At 39.5% G+C, this 21,810-nt stretch overlaps 1 protein-coding gene across 4 annotated transcripts in view; it reads left to right on the forward strand.

Moving 5' to 3' along the window:
- The window catches only part of MID1 (midline 1), a 237,697-nt gene that overhangs the window by 134,621 nt on the left and 81,266 nt on the right, over positions 1 to 21,810 (forward strand). For 3 of the 4 annotated variants that reach the window (XM_042810881.1, XM_042810879.1, XM_042810882.1), the window contains exon 2: positions 11,921 to 12,636. In XM_042810881.1, the coding sequence (XP_042666815.1) occupies positions 11,977 to 12,636 (660 nt within the window). In that variant the 5' untranslated portion in view covers positions 11,921 to 11,976. Of the gene's footprint in view, positions 1 to 2,204; positions 2,291 to 11,920; positions 12,637 to 21,810 lie in introns of those variants that run through there. The other variant, XM_042810880.1, reaches the window with a different exon arrangement.

Below are 21,810 nucleotides of genomic sequence, written 5' to 3' on the forward strand. Positions count from 1 at the left end.
TGCTCACATCTGTCCTATCGTTAATCTGTTCCAGTTCCAGTTCCTGCAGTATTGTGTTTCTTGATTGCAAGGAACATTGTAACCAAAATAATACTGGGTTACTATACAGCATAGCTATAGGGTGTGCAGAAAATGAAACATGCTATTTAACACCCCTTTAAACAACAGGACGAACTTTTCCCATACAGAGCTGACCCTGTGTTCTGAAGAAACAGAAACCTGCACAAAAACCAAGATAAATTCTATAGATAATGTCACTAGAAATCCGTTATTTAGAATTCACACGATGAAACATAATCATTTTACAGTGGTTCAATAAACAATCCTCATTTATGTATCTGAGACTTAAGCTTTGTTAAGCTCAGATACATCAACCTACCTCTCTAGTAATACTTGGATGCACGCGCATTCTCATGTATGTGAAGTAAAAAGTGCACTGAAGCCTTCATAGGCATACTGTCATATAGACAGATCCAGGTAAGTTTTGGAAGCTTCTTCCAGTGTTGTCCATTAAAACATATGTGATGAAGAAGCGTGCATGCAGAAATCAAGGTAAAAATAGCAGTAAAACTAGAGCTGTTGGAACTGCTTTGCATTGCTTTTGTGATAGATTAGATTTCACTACAAAAAGCCAGGTATTTATTGAAACTTTGTTTCAGACTGCAGTTGATTGTCTGCAAGGGGAGGGCATGAAAAGCTCCAACTAGCTATGGTATGGAAAAACAGAGGTAGGATAGCACCTGCCGGTAACATCAGTCTTCACGGTGGTTGATCCTGAATGCACCCAGATGAATGTGATACGGCATGGCTGGAGAGACAGTCCAAAGAAACTGCAAGATGCTGTTTAATGAAAGCTCAGGGATAGGAAATGAGCTGAGGAATCTAAAATCCATCCAGCTTGGATTTGAGCTATGACCCCAGCTAGGCCAGTTATAACTTGATTTGACTATAGGTTACCTATGGACATTTAATATCATTTAAAAAAAAAAAAAAAACAAACAGTTGCAATAATCACAATCCTTCTACACATCTGTCTTGCTTTCTGCATGCTCATTTCTCCAGTTATGAGCTGACATTCCACTTACATGCTAACAGACGCTGCCTGGAGAAACCTTTAAAAATCCTTGTGAAGGGTGTGCACATGTGAGGGCTCCAGTCTATTGTTTCAAGTGAATGAAATGAATAGGAAATTAAATAATCACAACAGTTGTTTATTGTTTCAATGAGAACAAAGTGCTGACTCCATGGAAGAAAGACCAAAGACTGTGGCTTTGCATCCTTACGCTCAAACCTCTGAGGTATGTTTTGCTTCACTTTACCATGTTAGCATTGTATGAAAGAAGGCACTGGAACATGAAAAGTGGCGAACACAAGGAAGCAGTTCTTTCCTGCTGTTTCCACTTTGCATGAATTTTTTACACCTTTACTGGAGACCCAACATCTGGTGTGGCTTCAGTCAGGGTTTCTCCTGGGCACTTTGATGAAGCATTTGTAGTTTGCTGTTGCAGTTTGCTGCTTGCATGCAAATTTAGGGGAAAAAAAAAAAAAAAAAAAAAAAAAAAAAAAAAAAAAAAAAAAAAAAGGAAGTTAAGCAACTACTATCCTCTGACATTTCTGACGTTTCACTTGCTAAATTTCAGAAAGTAGGGTCTCCATGGGGTCTTGGGCACTATACTCTTTCAGATCATCTCCATTTTTGGCAAACTCCTGCTGGATTTCAGTCTGTTATTATTAAGTTTTTGAGTATTATTTGGAAAAAACAATAAACAGAGCCTTCTGAAACTCAGTCTGCATGTGGTGGGTTTGGACAGCCTCAGTCTCCTGTTACCATCTGGGGCGCTGCCGCTCCCTTGTCACTCAGCACTGAGTTAATTGCTCCTGGGACTGAGCTTGCCCTATGCCTGGCTGTGTGATGGTGCTATCCCACGGCCTCCTGTCCTCTGTAGCCTCCACGCCGATTGCTGGATGCTCTGTGAGAGGACCCTGCTTCCTCACCCTCTGTGAGTTGGTTCTTGAGAGAGAAAGCAGGTATTTCAGTGCCGGCCCAGCAAGAAGGGCAGTCGACTGGCTGGCGGAGGTGGTTAGGTGGAGCGGGTTTTCCTGCAATTGTAGGGAAGGCTTTCCTGTTGTGCTCCAGCCGCCGCTGCCTTACAGTGAAGGAGACGGGCAGCGCTGGGATAGGATTGCTGGGACGGGGGCTGCCACTGGGCTGCCCAGACTTCCCGAAGGGTCAGCGGTCCCTATCTCTGCAGCCATGGCCCAGCCGGGAGGAGGAGGGCGGGATGCAGCGGTGGGTACCTGTGGGGTGGCTTCTCACCAGCTGCAGCCAGTGCTGGATTGTGGGGGCTTGTCATCCCGAGGGACTGGGGAAACGTTTTTGAAGGTGTTCAGTGTTGGTACAGGAAAAGTGGGGGTTTGGTCTATTGCTGAGATGAATTTTGTTTTCAGTCCTAGAAATGGGGGGGGGGGAAAAGGGAACTTTTTGAGAGTCTGTGTTTACTTCTTGTGCATTCAAACAAGCGCTTATTGTTGTCTTGTTGTCACGAAGCAACAAAAGTAAGGGAGCATTAGCATCTTCATAGTGTTAACAACATCTGGAACATTATAATTCTGTTTTAAAAATAACAGATGAAGACTGAGATGTGTGTTTACACAAGAAGGAGAAAAAATGCAGTAATTCCCTAAAGTCTGTTTCACTCCTCAAGCAAAGTCTCTTAAGTCCCATTTATTTATTTGTAACTGATGAAGTTATGTAATCTAGAACTATGACACTAAGTAGGATGGCCTAGACACTGTGGTGTTTGTTCAAAGTGGGTTTTTTTGTACTTCTTGGCACTAGTATACTCACAGGGATGGTCTGGACACTACAGTTTTTTAACAGGCAAATTTGAAAGCCCACAAAATTCATCATTTCTTTAGCAGAATCAGAAGCATGCATAGTCCGCAGGTAGAGAATTTCTAATACCATTTTTTCCAGTTTAGTATTTCAGAGAGAGCTGTTTTCTAACAGGCCAGTGTTAAACTGGATATTTAGCAAGCTCTCAGAAAAAAGGTTGAGGCTGGAGATGGTGCAGACGTATGCCAGTAATACACATTAGCAGTGGCTTAGTTGATAAATGACAGGAGGCAGACAATTTATTCAAGTTTTTTTTTTTTTTTTAATAAACTGCAAGACTTCATATGTTGTTGATGAGTAGGGTCTCAAAGGGATGTAATTAAGCTATTGCTTTCTCTTTGCATGCTGTCTTAAAAGCTGGTAAGCTATTTTCTGAGTGACATTGAGCACCTATAAGTAAGAGGCCTGTCTGAGGTAGTGTATCAGTACCTCTCAGGAGTGATTGCTTATGTTAGCTGCTTTTCTGTTCTCCCTCTTAGCCTGTTTGGAAGACTGGCTGCAGGACAATTAATCTGAGATTGTCAAGTAAACCACTAACCAGTCCAACTACTTTTGTCAGTGGGTCCTTTTCATTGCACGCAAGTGTGTGCACATTCAGTAGCACATTTAACCATATCCTCATAGTGAAAAAGCATTTTCTGCTAATTTTGTAAGGCTACATGGCAAGGCTTCTCCCAAGATCAGGAACTCTGAGCACAAGAGAAGAGCTGTATGACCCTGTGACTCAGGGCTGGAAGGAACTAGGACTCTAAGCAACAGAGGTGCTGTATCATGGTATCTTAGAAAGACCACTCTCTTAGAAGAGTGAGCTTAAATTTAATAATGGAGCTTCTGGCTTTTATTCAGTCTTCTGGTTTATATCACGTGAAGTATAGGTAAACTGGATCTCTTTTTCTTATCATTCTGCTAAATTGGATTAGAAACTGGTGTTATTATGTTTCCTAACTTATTTCAACTCCCAGAGCTCTCTGGTCATCAGTAGAGTTTAAAAAGAACTAGTGCTATTTACCCTTTTGGTTTCTAAGCTGCAAATTACATTGCCAATACAATGCAGCTCTTTGCTGTTCTTAATTTCTTAGCTTGAAGCAATGAAGTTTTGCCACAGCATGTCTACTAAAGACCTGTTTGTCAAGATTATGTGGTTACACTTAATGTTTGGTTTGTCTCAGGTCTTTAAATAGTTTTTAAAGGATAACACCCTTAAAGAATGTAAATGCATAGAGGAAAATATTTGAGATCACCAGGGTTTATTGTGGTGTGTTTCTGTTAAGTAACACTTTCTTAAGAAATAAAATACTAGTGGGTGTGCCTTTGGCAAACAATAAAGCGTTTCTGTTTCTTTGCAGCTGACATGACTTAGTTCTCCAGAGAGGTTAAAGGGAAACTTGCCACTTTAGGATTTGGCCTTATTAACAAGGAATGAAGACTGATTTGCATCTCATTGTGAGTGATACATGGTCTTACCGAAAAGGCTGAGTTGGGATGCCAAACCCTTGAATGTCTTAGGGACAGAACAGTACGCTGCACACAGCTCAGGATTTCTTTTTCTTTTTAGCTGATCTCATCCTTTTCATTTGTTGACCTGTTGTGTCAGGGTCAGAATATTCAGTCGTGGACTGTTCTGCCCATTTTGGGTGATTTGGATTAATGACTGCAGGTCAGTACTCACCTGCAAGTTTATTCAGATATCCATGCATTCTTTTGTACCTTTGAAAGTAGAGAATGATAGAAACTGGGTATTCCAGAGGAGAACTTTGAAAGCAAATTTTGCTAAATGAGTTATTACAGGGCTCATAAGAACATTCTTCAAAAAAAGTATTGAGGTGAATTGCCTGTTTTCTTCTTAGATCTCAAGAACACCGAATATGGTTACTTGTTAGATTAATTTATTTTACTGTAAGTTCTCTCTATATTTGAAATGAGTTCTAGGAAGCACAGATCATTCCATCCTAAAGATAATCTAAAATGGTTTACAGGAGGTGCCTCTGAAGATACCTGTCATTCGCTATTAACTATCATGGGAGTTGATAAAGACCACTTCATATGAATACCACCCTCTGTGGATAGGAAGCAAGAGAGAGGAATAGGTTTCTAATACATGTGCTAAATACTCATGATTTGCTATGATGTATTTGCAGACTTCTGCTCTGATTTATAGGGCCAAAGAATGCTCCCCAAATAATTCTGCTTACAGAATGGGAACTTAGTACCCCTATGTGGAGCAGCAGAAGCACACTCACTGTGGTCCATGTGGCAGTGGTAAGATGGGAGATATCCCTATTTTAGCTGAGCAAGCTTTGGGATCTGATGAGGATCCTCACAATGATTTTTCTTCTCCAAGTGGAGCAGTAGAGCTGCAGGTTCTTGTTTTGTTACTGCTGGTCACATGAGCTGAGTGCTTCATGCACCACTGAGAGAGGTTTCTAACTACCTCCATCCTCTAAAATAGATTACCTTCAGAGAACAAATATAATTTGTTCCTTATCCTCCACACTCCCACGCTTCACAGCTAATTTCCCCTTCTAATTACCTGATTACAATCTTGATTTTTAAATGCACCATCGATCTTTGGCAGCTCAGCTTACTGCAAGTAGAGCGAGGAACTCCTTGGTGCTGGGTGGTGAGGTTTTTTGCAGCACTTAGAATCTCATTTTAGCCTTTGCAAATGTGCAGAGTATGCTCTAAGAATGCTGTTTATTCTTTTAAAAAATAAAAGAAAAACTTTGGCTGGCTTTTTAATGATCACATGTGAGGAGCAGAAAGCAAGAGATGCCAGCAGTGCGTCGTCGTGTAATTTGATAGGTACTGCTTTATAAACCCAGGGAGCTCTAGTCATTCAAAAGAGCACCGTATGCCTTCAGCTTGCTGGTAGTGTAAATTCAGATATCTGCCTGGCAAGTGAGGTCACAGTTTCCTACCTGTTGTAGTTCCTGGGACTTTGTTTGCTGCTGTTTATTTTAAAGGCTGTCTTTGATAAGAAAACAGAGTTTGAGCTTCTACCTTTGAAATTATAATGTCTCATTTTTATCTAGATGGAGGTGGTGATTATGAATTGAAATGGTATTATTGATTCCCCCTTTGCTACAGGAAAAGAATTCATAGGACAACTATGATATGCTTAGAATGATATTCTTTCTTGAAGCCACCCTAAAACCTTCACTAAAAAAATTACAGTAGCTTTAGGGCCCCAATGCTTCCAGGCTGCTCTGAACATAGCAGTTGTGTGTGAAAGTATATGACTAGAAGGAACATACTGAACTATTTCTGGCTATTTTTGTAGTTGCATTGTCTGCTATAAAGAGTACCATGTCACCTGAGGCACTACAGAAGTGAAATCCCTAGAAGTGAGAGATTTCCGGCTCTGCCGTGCAACCAAAGCCATATGAAGACTGGTGGGACTTGGTGTGACCCACTTCCTCAATATTTGTTGTTGCACTGCTGTGATATATCCCAGAATAAATAACAGTTTCTTCAATTAGAAGTGTGAATTTAGTTGGAGAAGAGATTTTTGGAACAGACCTTCAGGGATAAGTTTGTTAGGAAGACACCACTAATGCTTGTAGACCTAATGCTGATCCACATGTGCTAAGGATTAAACAATCCTTTGCTTTCATTACTCTTGAGCATTTTGAGGAAGTATTAAATCTTGTACCTAAAGAATGCAAGGCTACAAAGGTTGCAAGACTATAAAAAAGAAAAGTCAAAGAGCGTTCCAAATGTGCATTAGTACAGATTTATGCACATGTGTAATATTGCATGCAGTATAGCATTTATATAATATCAAATCAGCAATTTATTGATTGCTTTTGAATTTACGAGCTATGATCTTCGTATGGTTTTTTTCTTCCTTTTTTCTTATTAGGTTTTTGAGGCTCAATTATTGTTTTAGCTCCTGTGAGAAGGAATACATGATATTGTGCCAAAGACCATAGTTCTGTTATATGTTCATCTCACTGAAGAACATACAGGATTTGGCTTTTTGAAAATATATTCTGTTACTAACATATGGTTCAAGTGGAGAAAGATGTTATCAAGGCTTTGCATCACTGCAAGCAACATGGCAGACGTTCCTTTGCTGCATTAATATCCTTTACATGTTACAAACAGCTATCTTAACATCATGGAAATATTGTATGTTACTTCCTTGTAGACAAGACAGCTAATGATTCTTTTGTCAGGGAAAATGTATGACTAAGGTAAACTATTCAGTTTCTGTATGTGCTTTTGCATAGTAGGCTGTTGAACAGGTACTACCCTTGGAATATTTATTAATTTGCACTGTTTGGGTAAAAACAACAACAAAACAAAGAAAAAATCAGTAGACAAGTATTTTCATGTTTGAGGGCATGTGAACCTTGCTTTGTTTAATGTTATGGAGGTTTTCATTAAGCATTTAAAAAAATATATCTGAGTTTTGATTATTTGTTCTCTGTGCAATTCTGAGCAAATTGCAATACTTAGATGATTATCTCACTAGCTGTGGTGCTGCAAATTGCTAACATCACAAGTTACTCATTGGCTCTAGTGTCTCTGGTGCAGAAGGTAAAACGTCTAATGGACTTAGGACAAATCATACTATGGAGCATTCCATTGGTTTAATCACATTTGAAATATTTATTGAATGTGATGTAAAGCAATCAGATTCATTTGTTTGAAGGAACAGTTGTTCCCAAGGCAATTTTGTCTATATCCTGGAGAGGGATAGAAAATGGCAAAAGAAGAACATTTTCTTCCTTTTTGTTTTACAGCTAACAGAAGAAATTGCAAGTGGTTTTTATTGCCCATGCCAAATTTTATGACAAGAACATAAATTTTAAATTTTCCTTTTATAGTGCACTTAACAGAAAAATACTGCTGCTTTGAAAACTGCAGCTGTGTATTATGATAGTAGACTGCTTAAGCACTTGCCATGGTTCATTCAGGAAGAGTATGTGTGTTCACTATAAATCTTCTTTTACTATACATCTAGGATACGTAGGCACATGCATGCATACATGGATAACTCATTTTATTGCCTTTCATACCTAGTTTTTCATATTTCATGTGAAATTTCTTTTCATACCCATCTAGTGGCAACTTAGTATTTTATTTTCTAACTGAAAAAGTTGGCAAGTATTTTCTAGAAAAACATTTAATCCACAAGTGCTTAATTTTTAGTTTAGTCTGCAGTCTTGTGTGCATTTGTGAACATTCCCATATATGAGTTTGGAAGAGCCGAGCCAGACTAGTCTTATTGTAGTAATCATATCGTGGTAGTCTTAAGTCAACAGATTGTTAGGTAAAAAAAATGCTGTTTGAACCTACTTGGGTGTATTTTGGTCACCATTCACCACAACGTAACAAACTGGTTTGTCAGTGAGGTGGCACATCAAGGACTTCTGGAACATGGCACATATCCAGCTCTTTTGCATACCACTGTTTGTTACTAAGATTCTTAAAATCTGCTGAGAATCATAGAATCATAGTGTGGCCAGGGTTGGATGGGACCTCAAGGATCATGAAGCTCCAAGCCCCCTGCTGCATGCAGGGACACCAACCTCCACATTTAATGCTAGACCAGGCTGCCCAGCGCACCATCCAACCTGGCCTTGAACACCTCCAGTGATGGGACATCCACAGCCTCTTTGGGCAGGCTGTTCCAGCACCTTACCATTCTCGTAGTAAAGAACTCCCCCCTGATATCCAACCTAAATCTTCCCTCCTTCTACATACAACTGTTTTCCCCTTCCATGTCACTGAGGCTGCTGCAATTTAAGGTGCACCAAAGCAGCCTTAACTCCTGCTGTGAAATCAACATGAGGAGCTGGGATGGAAATTGAAACTTCTTAGGAAGCTTCACTCACTCCTGGATAGATTCTCTTCTCACTTTCCATGAAAGAAAAGAAAGAAAAAGACTTTTCTTTTTTTTTCTTTTTTTTTTTTTTTTTCCCATTCTGGATCTTGAGGCTTTCTTCGTGGCTTTCCACGTAGACCATGTTGACTATGGAATTTGACCGTGTGTGTATTATAAACCATACACATTACATTTCTGCCTATTTCTGGTTCATTACTGCTGCTGTGGATTCTCTTATCACACAAAAGTAAATTACAAAGTATGAAACTTTAAGACCAAGGAGTTGAAAAGATTCCATAGCTGGATGAGCTGCACAATGTACTTTAGACATCAGCTTAAAAGCAAAGGCAGAATTGCAGTCAGTTAAAAAGCAATCATTGGATTACCCAAAAGATACAGCCCCTTTTCCGTGCCTCTTAAAGTCTTCATTGCTCTCTCCCAGTTGCGGTGTTTTTTGACTTACTGACAGCTGCAAAAGGAAACAGGGAAATGTCTTTGTTTGGTTCTGTCAGCGTGCTCCACTTTGATTACAGGCTTTTATGGGCTTCTATTCCAAGAATTTTACAGTCTAGGATCAGATTTTGACACTCTTGCTAGTCAGGAGTAAGTGGCTATTCCATCAGGTCAGATAGATCAGAATGGGTTATCAGTTAGGATGGTGGTGTTTAGACAGAGCCATGACGGTGATTCAAACACTTTTCCATGAGTCAGTGATGCAAATATTTTTCTGTTGGTTTAGTCTTTTCAACTGTCTTTTAGATGAGTAACGTAGAAAAGCCTTTGGTTATCCTTTTATTTAAGACAATGTGCTTTGAGAAGGAAACAAAATGAATGAAACCTTTTGGCACATGAGAGAGCAGGAGGGATTTTGTGCAGAATGAAGAGCACGGAAGAAAGCCCCATATCCGGAACATGGTCCTAAGAAGCAAACCAGAGAGGTCGGCAGATTTTCACTAGGCTGCCAAGAGATGAGCAATGATTAGGTGATTTGCCTCCTTAAAACCTTGTCTGCTGCCAGCCCCAAATCCCCTTCTCCCATTTCCAGTGCAGCTTTCAGCCCGCAGGATAAGCGGATGATGAGGTATACAGTTGTGGTGTGGAAGGGATTCAAACAAAGTGAATGAGATTCTTATCTTCTGGGACTTGTGTGATACAGAGAGTGAAGAGGAGGGAAGACAAACTGTTCTTCATTTGCAGAAAATGCTTTCATCTTTTGCTTTGCTGTGTGGCTATGGCTGAAGGGAGAGCAGAGAAGCTGTCTTCCTGCTTATATCAAATTGCCAGGCCTTTAATTTTGACCAGATGAGCCCTGCAATTATGGCATCTGATGGACAGTTATAAAGGAATTAGTCTTTGGCAAACTGAACTTCATTTCAAGTAATATCAGCATCACAGAAGAGTCAGGAAACCAAATTCTGTGGCAGAGTCAGTGCCTTTCCCTAAGCACTCAAATTTCTTGGCAGAATAAAAGGAAGCCCAAGTGCAAAGAGACAGAGTACTCTAATTTCTAAGCACATTCTGGAAAGGACGTCTTGCTGCTCTTCCCACAAGCAGGCAGTGCAGGATGCTGACAGGTACCCTGAACCTTGCCTCCATGCCTGTCAAACTCTCCCATTTTATTGTGGTTCCTATTGGGGTTATAGGTAGTATTCCTGCTGCCGTGCCCCGTGCTCTAATTGCCATGAAGTGCAGGAGGTTCAAGCACGCTTGGTTCCCAAGGCTGCTAATGAGCCCCAGCTCTTCTCGCCCTTAATGAACCAAGACTTGTCTGGGGGGATTCTTGTCCGCCCCTCTTTCTTCCTGGTCAGGGAAGGAGGCGAGAGTTCACGCAGCAGAACAATGACTTTACAGTGTCGGGGCCATGCAGCTGTGCCATCTGAAGCTGTGCTTGGTTATGAGCAACAAAGCTTAAATAGATTGTACTGTGAGGAGGTACGGCTCTTGCTTCTGCCTCACTGAGCTGTCCACTCGCGGCAGCGATGGGGCCCTGATGGGAGCTTCTGCAGGGAGAGCTGCGCGGGGCGACGCTTTCGCGTTCTCTCTGTGATGCTGAAAGCAGAATTGGGAGCAAAATGAAGTTTTAGTGGATCTCTGAGAGGGCTGCACTGCCGCCTCCTCAAGAAAATCCCATCAAAAGTCACAGATTCCTAATCCACCTCAGATGGTTAATAAGGCCACTAGAGCAAGCATAATTCAGGAGTTTCAGCGTTGGAGAGTGTTTGCACAGCAAAGCATGCACACAGAAAAACCTTTAACCAAATCTCACTTTTCAGTATTTTTCTCACGGCAGGCTCTTTTCATAGGTTAGAATCATCAGGAATTTGGGCTCAATTAGTAGAAATTTCATATGCTTCATCTTTCTTGAGGTATTTCAGTTAGGACACTGCAATCCTCTGGCTAATTTATCTCACTGCAAACACACGTGTCATATTTACACACGTACATGTACCTGTACATACGGTACAAATTACCTTGAAATACAGAGGAGCAGTATATTAATATAGTACAATAAATATATCCGTGAAAAACATAAAAATATCACTTGCTTTCCTTGATACACTGTTCCCTGTGTATATCCATGTAAATATTTACACCTGTGAACACGGATATGTACCCTAGGTGCTGAGCTATAACAATAACTTAGCATTTCAACCTGAGAAAAGAACTGTGTGAATTAAAATAGCAATGAGAGAGATGTAAGGTTACCGGCTGTTATATACTGGGCTAACTCTTGCACAATGCTATACAAAGGTGAAATTGTTCAAAGTTTTACTACTAGATTAGCAAAGCCAAAAACAGCATCTGCAAAAGAAATCTGATTTTGCTGTAGTAGGCTGTTTGAAAATCATCACATTGTTGTTTCAATCATTTTGGGTTTTTAGCAGTGCAGAGAAACATCTGCTGCTTTCCTCAATTGCATGAGCGAGAAAGAGAAAGCGAAAGAATAAGGAGCTTTTGCTTTGCATTCCTAAGTGAACAGAGAGAATAGGGGAAAAAAAAAAAAAAAGAAAAAAAAAGCCATCTAGTTTTAAATACCTTGATATGTGCATGTGCAGGTTCAAAACTTTTGCTTGCTCTCCCACCCGAAGTGGTGGACCGATAGAACCAGGAGCCGCGGCGAAGCTGGCAACCCCCCATGGCTGACCCCTCATGTTGTTTGTCGCCTAATCGAATTTTGCGTGTGTTTCCAGATAGCTGATCAGCTTCCCTGGATTTCGCTGACGCCACAGGAAAGCTTTGCCTGAAGATGGAAACACTGGAGTCGGAACTGACCTGCCCTATCTGTCTGGAGCTGTTTGAGGACCCGCTGCTGCTGCCCTGCGCTCACAGTCTCTGCTTCAACTGCGCGCACCGCATCCTGGTCTCCCACTGCGCCTCCAACGAGCCGGTGGAGTCTATCACCGCCTTCCAGTGCCCCACCTGCCGCTATGTCATCACCCTCAGCCAGCGTGGTCTAGAGGGGCTGAAGCGCAACGTCACCCTGCAGAACATCATCGACCGCTTTCAGAAAGCCTCGGTGAGTGGGCCCAACTCCCCCAGCGAGACCCGTCGGGAGCGGGCATTCGACAGCAACAGCATGTCCTCCTGCGAGAAGGTCCTCTGCCAGTTCTGTGACCAGGACCCTGCCCAGGAGGCAGTGAAGACATGCGTGACTTGCGAGGTCTCCTACTGCGAGGAATGCCTGAAAGCCACGCACCCCAACAAGAAGCCTTTCACCGGCCACCGGCTGATTGAGCCCATCCCAGACTCTCACATCAGGGGATTAATGTGCTTGGAGCACGAGGATGAGAAGGTGAACATGTACTGCGTGACGGACGACCAACTGATCTGTGCCCTGTGCAAGCTGGTCGGGCGGCACCGAGACCATCAGGTGGCAGCTCTAAGCGAGCGCTACGACAAGCTGAAGGTGAGTGCTGCCCTCGCACCCCATTTGGAGTGGTGGGGAGGGAAGGTGTCCTGCTGTTCAGTGTTGTGTTTCCTTGTTTGGGCACAGGCTGGTGAAGGCAGGTGTGAGATCTGTCATCAGGTGAGATGCATGTACAGACCGCTGTGTGCTTATCAGAAAGGGATCAAGTTTTCCCTTGAAGAAAGATTCCTTGGTTGTGCTTTGATTTTTCTGCTGCATGCAGTGTACACTATTGCTAGCACAGTAAGCTATCTGTATTAGATAAGTATTAGCTTATCTGCATCCATCCACATCTTCCCTCATGGCAGTTGGCCGGGTTTTGTGTTGGCTGCACATACACAGGCCCTGATGGAAATGTTGGTGTTCTTTGCATACGCTCTGCTGTTGATTATTTTTTATCAAGCTGTTTTTATCATAGAAAACCCTTTGCATCACTGCTAATAAGAAATGCAATTATACCTTCTGATTTCAGGGGCTGAGCTGCCTTGTCAGCCAGGGAGACCAAATGCCAGCCCCAGTCCTCTCATGCTGCCCCGAAGGAAACTAAACCAAAAATCTTTCAGCTCCTTGTGGCATTCCATGGTTCCCCCCTCTCACCTAGCACCCAGCTGGCACCTGGCCCATGTGGGGTGTCCTCACTGAGTGAAACAAAAGGCCATGATGCAGACCTGCTCAGGTTGCTCTGCAGGCTCCCACTGAGGCCATCAAGCAGCCTTGGACCAAACACATTGATTTAGATGCTGCAAGCAGAGGAGAGGAATTAATGAGATTTCCTCAGGCTAGTCTGTATGTACTTGTCTGCGAATGTTTTGGGGGGGATTCCTTGGTTAAGTTGAGAAGACACAAGTGTGGAGCGCGAAGATAATCCGCCACAGTTTTGGAGATATGAGAAGAAACTGAATTAATAGATTTAACTAACTGGAAATATATTCTTAAATAACTTGAAGATGAAAATGTGAGACTACACACGTACACGATAACTTTGTGTGAGTGCAGGTAAATTCTGCATGCCACATGTTTTTCATGCCTCTGTGCATGTGCAGATATGCATATCGTGCTCTATTCTTTACTTGGACCTGATAACTTCTTTCCATTTCTTGATTAATTTTTTTAAAGTTAAAGTTGTTATTTCAGCTTTCCTTTTTTTTTTTTTTTTCCCTGAAGAAGTGCTTGTTTGTTTTTTTTAAATAATGAAGACTTTAGCCACTGCTAAAATGGGACGTGAGCTCTAAATGTGAATGCTTGCCAGGTGCTACGGTTCAGCAAGCTAACAGAGACTAAACACCTGTATCATTTATCAACTTGATAAGAGTAGGAATGTGTAATTTGATGTGAAATACCTTTGAAGTTCGGTATTAGCTAAGTGCATTTTTGAGAATGCCAGTAAATGTTAAACAAAATTTCTTATGCTGGTATACTTAGATATGGCTAGTCTTGGAAGAAGACTTCAAGAAGCAAATGTCTTTACTTGAGATCTTAATATGGCACATGGTTAAGAAAAAGATCTGTGTGTTTTTACATAATCTCTGTCTTTTCTGTGCAAAGATGCCTAAGCAGATTCTGGATGGGTATCTCAAATAAACAAGCAGTGTTCACCTTAGATGTTTCCCAGATTAACAAACCTGCCAGAAACATAGTAGAGTACTTTCCACCAGACTCATCAATGAATTCAAGTACTTTCCAGCAGACTCATCAATGAATTCAAGTACTAATTTAATGATTAGAGTGGGCCTGGATCAAATAACTCTTTCTTACAGAAGCAATTTCTGTCATTATCCGTACAGGTTTTTTTATTTGTTTGTTTAGACTTACACTTTCCTTGTACTCAAACTATTTGGAAGTAGTTTATACAGGAAATTATTAGCCGACATGAAATCCAATTACTATCCTTTTTGTCATGAGTGAAATAGACTTATTTTACTTTGTTAATCCCTGTGGCGATACCAATCATACCAATTTTGCCACCAGTTACAACAGTCTGAGCCCAGGGATAGTAGGCTAGGTGAGTTCCATCCAGACCCAGAGTCCATTCTCTGTTCATAAGAAGGTAATCAGAAATTGATGTCCTTCCTTTCCTCATTGCCTCTTCCATCTCAGTAGTGTGAGCTGTTTTACATATTAAACTCTGAGAATAAGATTTTCTCTTTAGTAGATTGGATTTCTTCCTTAGGAATAAAGGAATTAGGTTTATTTACATCACTGCTTAGCAGCGAACAGGCAAGATTGTCTGTTTCCTTTTCATGTTGAGGCAACCTTCTTCGTAAATGGTAATACCATTTCTTCAGTAACTGCTGGTTTTGCTGTTGTAAGTCTTTGGTTCAAGCTTGCATTTAGTGTTTGTTAAGTTACAGTTAATGTGCAGATGTCAGCGTTAAATGCAGTGTTCAAGTTAATCAGAAAATACCCATCTGAAAAACAGGTTGTTGCTTGCTATATTGTTGCCAAGGGTTTTTAAATACATAGGGTTTGTTTGATAGATGGGTTACGCAGATCTTCAAAAAAAATTCTGAAAGAATGAGTATGTGCTAGTCAGTAGGGCAGTGGATTCATTCAAAAATTGGTGGCTAATAGTAAGTATCTTCGAAGAAGAAAAACAAAACCGCTTCATGTGATGTTTTCTTTTCTTGCAATTTTCTTTTTAAATCAACACATTGTTGATGCCAACAACAGCAACTAGTGTGTAGCTTTAGGTGTCAAGCTATGCTAATTACTCGCATTCTTTTCCAGCAGCGTTACTAATTATTTAAACTATATCTCATCCTTCATTAAGCATAGGACAATAGATGCCATTGCAATCTAGCTCCCTTTGTGGCAAAAATGAAGCCCTTTAATTAGGAGTTCTGTACACTTGTCCAGCAGAGACGTCTATGCTAAAGCATGTTTAACAGTCGGTGTAATTGCAATTGTGGACATCTGAAAATGAGAAAGTGTTTTCCTTTGGCAGCTATTGCTCTAGCCCTGAGAGATGCTTTTGTTAATGAACTTCTACTGTGCATGGAGGGGTCTGAGGGCACTTATTTCAGAAGCAATTCATTCTGGGTTGCTAAGAACACATGGTGTAATTACATGCTTATAGATGTTTTAGTGCGTACAGACTTTTTTTTTTTTTTCTTTAGACCATAGACACAGATGTGTTTTAAAAAAGAAACATCATATACCATGACAAAAACAGAGAATAAGAAATGTTCTTATGGTTATCACTGAATTAATGAAGTGATGGTCAGAATTGTGGTATAAGTTAGAAATAGCTTCTAGCTGCATAAACAATGAAAGTTGTAAAAACAGAAGCCGCAGATGCTCATGCTCACTGCAGTATAATACCACAAAGAAAAGATTTTTGTCTAATTACCTTTGATGTTGATTTTTTGTTTTTTGTCTTGTTGAAATGTGAAGGAAAAGACAAATATGCGCTCATGTTCCCAGAGAAAATTAATGAAAATTGCCATTGTTCTTTAGACATATTTATACTTAAGAAAATAATAAGAAAAATGAAAAGAGGAAGAAGCTACAAGGTGGGTGTGAATGAAAAATAATGTCTGATTAATTTTAGCAAAAAGCCATGACGAAATGTCACAAAAGGGGAAGACAGACGGTAAACCATATTTTGAAATGGTATAAAGCAAGTGCCATTGAAACCAATAATTTTTTCTTCTTCATATTTGCCAGGAATCTGGCCACTGATATGCATAATCTTGCAAAAAAAAAAAAAAAAAATTTGGAATGCTTTGTGTGATGCATAATCAAGTGAGATCCTTTGTTAAATCAAACTGCTATGGGTTAGCAGTTGTTCCCCATGTTTTTGTTTGACCCTTATTAGCACTGACACGTATTGGGCATATTTATGAAGGCAAGGCAGTCCTGTGAATGGCACTCAGGAATTCCAAGAACAAAAGGGAGCTTCTTGTTTGTACGGCTTTTATTTTGTTTTACTGGCAGAATCCATACACATCTATTTTTACTCTGCTGTTTCTGCAGGATGCGAGGATTCAGTTTTCAATGGAGTGTCAATTCAATTACTCACAAATATTTTTGGTGGGAAGCAACCATAAGTCGTTTCCACATAGGGAGAATTGCATTCAACTCTTACGTATTTACTTCAGCTGTGTAAAGGTAGGAGACTTTGTCAGGTCCACAGCTTCTACAAACTGGGCACAAAAATATATCTCCTCCAATATGTTTACTCTGAGTTAAAATCATCTTGTATTTCAATGTCTCTGCAGAGACACTGTCAAAGTATGCATTGAAGCTTTCCAACTATTAATTGGTATAGTGCATACTGTAAGAATCTAATGCTTGGAAACCTGTGCTCAAACAAACAGATGGGTTGACAATCCAGGAATACTGATTTTTGTATTTGTACATAAATACATTAAGCAAATGCATGTAAGTATATGTCCGTATGCATTTTATTATGTTTATTTGTATATTTATAGTGCTCATGGTAGTATGATAACAATATTGCATACGTTAATAGGTATGTCAGTGTAGCTATGTTTGAACAGCACAGAAATATATAATTCCTAGTAGTTCATTAATATATAGAATTTATATGAATATATATATGCCTATATTTTCACTATATAAAGTTTCAGATACATATATGTTGGTCACTACAAATATATTTGATGATATGTACATTAGCTACATTTCAATTATTTAATCTACTGTATCCAAAACATGGCACCCCTGGACTTGCATTATTACTAGAGTAGTATTAGATTACTGTTTGATTAGATACTACTTAACATATATTTCAGTGTATATGAATTAAGGAGTGGTCACTTATATTGGTACAGAATATTATGTAATTTTACACAAAGCACAGAGAGTTAACTATACTTTTTCAGTATTATAAAGACTCAAAAGCATTAACTTATTTCATGGAAGAGAATAGATGTAGGAATGAACTATTTCAATACACAGGTATTCAAGTAGGACTTATTTTATTAATGTGTAAATATTAAGGCAGACTTTAGATCATACTCTTTTAGTCTAGTGTTTTCTCAGGTTACTATGTTTGCCAAATCTGATATTTCTTTTGTGAAATTTAAAAGCATATAACATAAATACGCTCACAACAACATTACTGGTGGTGATTTTTGCTTGTCTGAATTGTTTTTGTTGGTTCTTTTTTTCTTTTAATTTTTTAGTAAAATGCTGAATGATGTGGTCTGAATTGGTGTATTTATGAATGTGGATTATGAACTATTATTCAACAATAGTTTTTATGTACTGAAAAGTGGATGTGGCTCTGGGCAGCCTGATCTAGTGGTTGGTGGCCCTGCCCGCAGCAGGCAATTTGAAACTAGATGATCTTTGAGGTCCTTTTCAACCCAGGCTATTCTATGTTTCCATGATTGTATGATCTTCGTAATTTTCCACGCACCTGACCCAAAACGTTGAGGTGATGGACTTCAAGTCCTTACTCAGCTCATAATTTGCTTACTGTAATGACCTCCTGTTTCTCCCTTCATTGCTTATACATTTTTAGATAATAAAATGATTGATAGATGGTGGTGGAATATAATGAAAGACAAATGCTTCTTCAGAATGAGACTCTGTTTTAACAATAAGCAGTAAAGCAATAAAAATGGAAATGAAGCAAATAGAGGTGGGTAAGGGCAAATAACTAACTCTCTTAGAACTCTTAGAGTTTGATGCAGGTTGACCCTTTTTGTAATAAATATAGTGGCTGCCTAACAAAGAATCAAAGGTAGAGTAGGTAGCGGGAAAAGTTACAAACAAGGTGACCTTTCAAAGGTAGAACACTTACATTTTTTAGAAAAACAGCATACTTTCAAAACATTGATACGTTGACTGAGCAAATGAGTTCTTTTAGTGTCTTCTTGGAGAATTATAAAGCTGACTGGAGGAGTGCAGCTAAAAGAACTTGCCATAGTCAGTAAATGAAAGCTTGCACTGAAGCACACACTGGGAGGTGTGTGCAAGTGCATGAATATGTATGTTAGCTATGTGTATTCTGAACTTATCTTGAAGTATAATCTTATTTTAATGCAAATGTTTTTTGAAAATGAGTGTGACAGCAAATACATTTTCAAACAAAGGTGAAGGTGATTGCTGGTATGCTTTAAATAGGGAAAAACCAAAACTAAGCCAAAAAACACACTGGCTGCAAGTATCTCCCAAACAAGCATTACAGAACACTCAGCATTCAGGTTTCTCTTGAGCTTTAATTTAACTTGTTAAATCACTCTATGAAGAAAAAAAGCAAATTATATGAATTCTGTTCTATAATGACACAACCACAGTAGCATGATTAAAGTATCATAAAGATCCCACAAACCTGCCATCCAGCCTCCTGTCCCCTTTGCTTCCCCCCACTTAGGACACCTTTTCTTTGGCTGGACTGAGCACCCACAGTGGGCATGTGATGGGACTCCTGTCCTTCGCAGCTCTCCAGCTCTCTTTTATAACATGCTCTCTGAAGTGAGAGCGTTCTGTTTATTAGGTATCTGAAGTCAGTGAAAAGTGAAGGAGAAACAAAGGAAATGGAATAGCAGATGATTTTATCTTAGTGTTGTGATTCTGAGCTGTTTCTGGACCTGCTGTACATACTTAATTAAACAGTTCTTACCTAAGAACAGACACTGAACTGTAAGCACAATGTCTTCATACCTGTCAGTAAAACACTGAGAACATGATGGATAGGCAATAAGTAATGTACCATTGACTTTCTCAGTCATGTGTCTTGTGATGCCAGCAGGGTTATTTTTTACTATAGATTTTTCTTCTTCAGTTTATGCAGGTTGAAATAGAAGTTGTGTTTCTTTTAAGAATTTCTTCTTGGCTGGAGAACAGGTGTTGGTCTTGTGCAAAATCCAAGTTATGACTGGGGAAGGGATGCATGTGGACGGCTATTCTAATGACTCAGACAAATTTATCCAGAGACCGGAGCTCTGCATCGCCTCTGTATCATATGAGCTCCCTCCATCAGAGGTTGGTTGGTTGGTTTGTTTTCATGCTCACAGTATTTATATGTTTTGAGAAATTAATATTTCCTACCTACATTTTTCAGTCTACTCTTTCAGAATTTTGTAATTTTAACTTCCTTCACAGTCTGTAGGTCAGATTGCAATGAAGTAGCAATATGATCCTTTACTTGTATTTTACGGTAGGAGAGAGATCAAATTCAGCACAAATGAGAGATGTAACAGTGCCTAAGGTTAGGTTTTTCCTTTTGCAATTTTCCTTTTTAATTAGTTTTGATAATGAGAACAATCCTCTAAACTACCACAGACCCCTTATCCTCAGCCTTTTTCTTACCCTCAGAAAACTGCCGTCAGAAACCAAATGCTGAAATATTAGAGAATCACAGAATGGCCAGGGTTGGGAGGGACCTCAAGGATCATGAAGCTCCAACCCCCCTGCCACATGCAGGGCCACCAACCTCCACATTTAATACTAGACCAGGCTGCCCAGGGCCCCATCCAATCTGGCCTTGAACACCTTCAGGAACAGGGCATCCACAACCTCTCTGGGCAGCCTGTTCCAGCACCTCACCACTCTCTCTGTAAAGAATTTCCCCCTGACATCCAACCTAAATCTTCCCTCCCTCAATTTAAAACCATTTCCCCTTGTCCTGCTGTTATCAACCCTTTCAAAGAATTGATGTGTCCAGCATGCTTTGGTGCTTTGGTGGAATAATATAATATTTCAAATATTGATGTGTTCAGCATACTTTGGTGGAATAATATAAACTTCACGACTTCGTGCCTATACACAAGTTAAGAATGCATCTCCTTTTTTTTTTCCTTCTTTTTTTCTTTTTTTTTCTTTTTTTTTTTTTTCTCCCATAGGAAGGAAATTTCTATGGGCATTTGTGTCTTTAGAATAGATAGTATCCCCCTGTACTAATCTTTCTGCCAACCATGTCTGTAAAGTACAGAAACGGTTTCATCTATTTTTACCATAGCAATGCACAAAGGCTCTATTTAAAGTTAAGTCCAGAACATAAGGACTTGTACAAATACATGAGGAGACATAATCCTTTCTTGAAGGAGCATTTTTTCAGTTAAGCTTAAAACAAAATACAAAGCAAGCATGATATGTACTTAGACATTTTATATGGTTGCAGTAATTTTCAGGCTACCTGTTGGCATCATGTAATGGGAAGATAAGAAAATAATGAGATAAGAAACAAATTTTGGATGTTTCAGTAATGAAAGGAGGCACTACTGTTTGATTTCTTGTAATGATTCTGGTATGAAATACACTGTGCTGAAAAGTCTGGATTCTCATGCACATCATTTAGGGAAACAGTGCAAGTGTTTGCACTGCCTTTTGTGCCAGCCTAGTCACAAATTGCATATATTCTAATTGTTCAGTTGTGATGTCCAAGCTGATGTTAATACACTGCTATGACAGTACAAAATATTACTCTCCCTAAATTTGAAAAAAGAACTGAAATGTGAGACATTACAAAATAACTAAATTCTAGGCTTGTTCTGTAGTATTTTCTCTTTTATGACATAAGTTTTTCAGCTGTTAGTACTTAGTGAAGATTTTGATATTGCATTTTGTTAAGGTTCTAAATAAAGCAAAATTTAAAAAGTAGTACAACCAAAAAAAGTCTCTAATGTGACATACATCAGCTCATACAAATTGAAACAAATAGGAATAAAACATATCATCTCTTCTTAAAATGCTAAAAAGTGCAAAGGGGCATTTTGAACACAGTTACTTTCCAGTGCTGCATTAGTTGTTTCTTACTCTGTTATGTACTGTATCTCATCAGTTATTGGTGATAGAGCATTACAGTTAATATGGGTACAGACAAAGATAGGAACAGCAATATACATATAGGAACAGGCAGAGTGAGGAGGGGGGGAGCAAGAGTGGGCTGGAGCTCCTGGATCTCAGGGCTAACAGCAAGATGAAATTGTTCATATATTTTTTCTCTTTTCCTTAAAATTATCCACAGGCATATGTGGAAACAAAACTTTAAGGCAAGGTCTCCCATTTTACCTGTGCAGCTGATAGTGAGATTTCATACTGGCAACACAAATGTCAATTCCAGCTCATAATGAATTTGAATGTCAGAGAAGTTTTCCTTCTTTAAGCCTATCTAGTAGATAAAATGTTTAAGAGTAAAGAGCATAATCTTTCATTAACTACAAGAGAAGCAAAGTAAAAGAGAAGAACCTGTATAGTTAT

This window comes from Centrocercus urophasianus, unplaced genomic scaffold (genome assembly GCF_019232065.1).
Source record: "Centrocercus urophasianus isolate 14NV4802_14NV808 unplaced genomic scaffold, USGS_Curo_1.0 seq_12, whole genome shotgun sequence".
Classification (NCBI taxonomy): domain Eukaryota; kingdom Metazoa; phylum Chordata; class Aves; order Galliformes; family Phasianidae; genus Centrocercus; species Centrocercus urophasianus.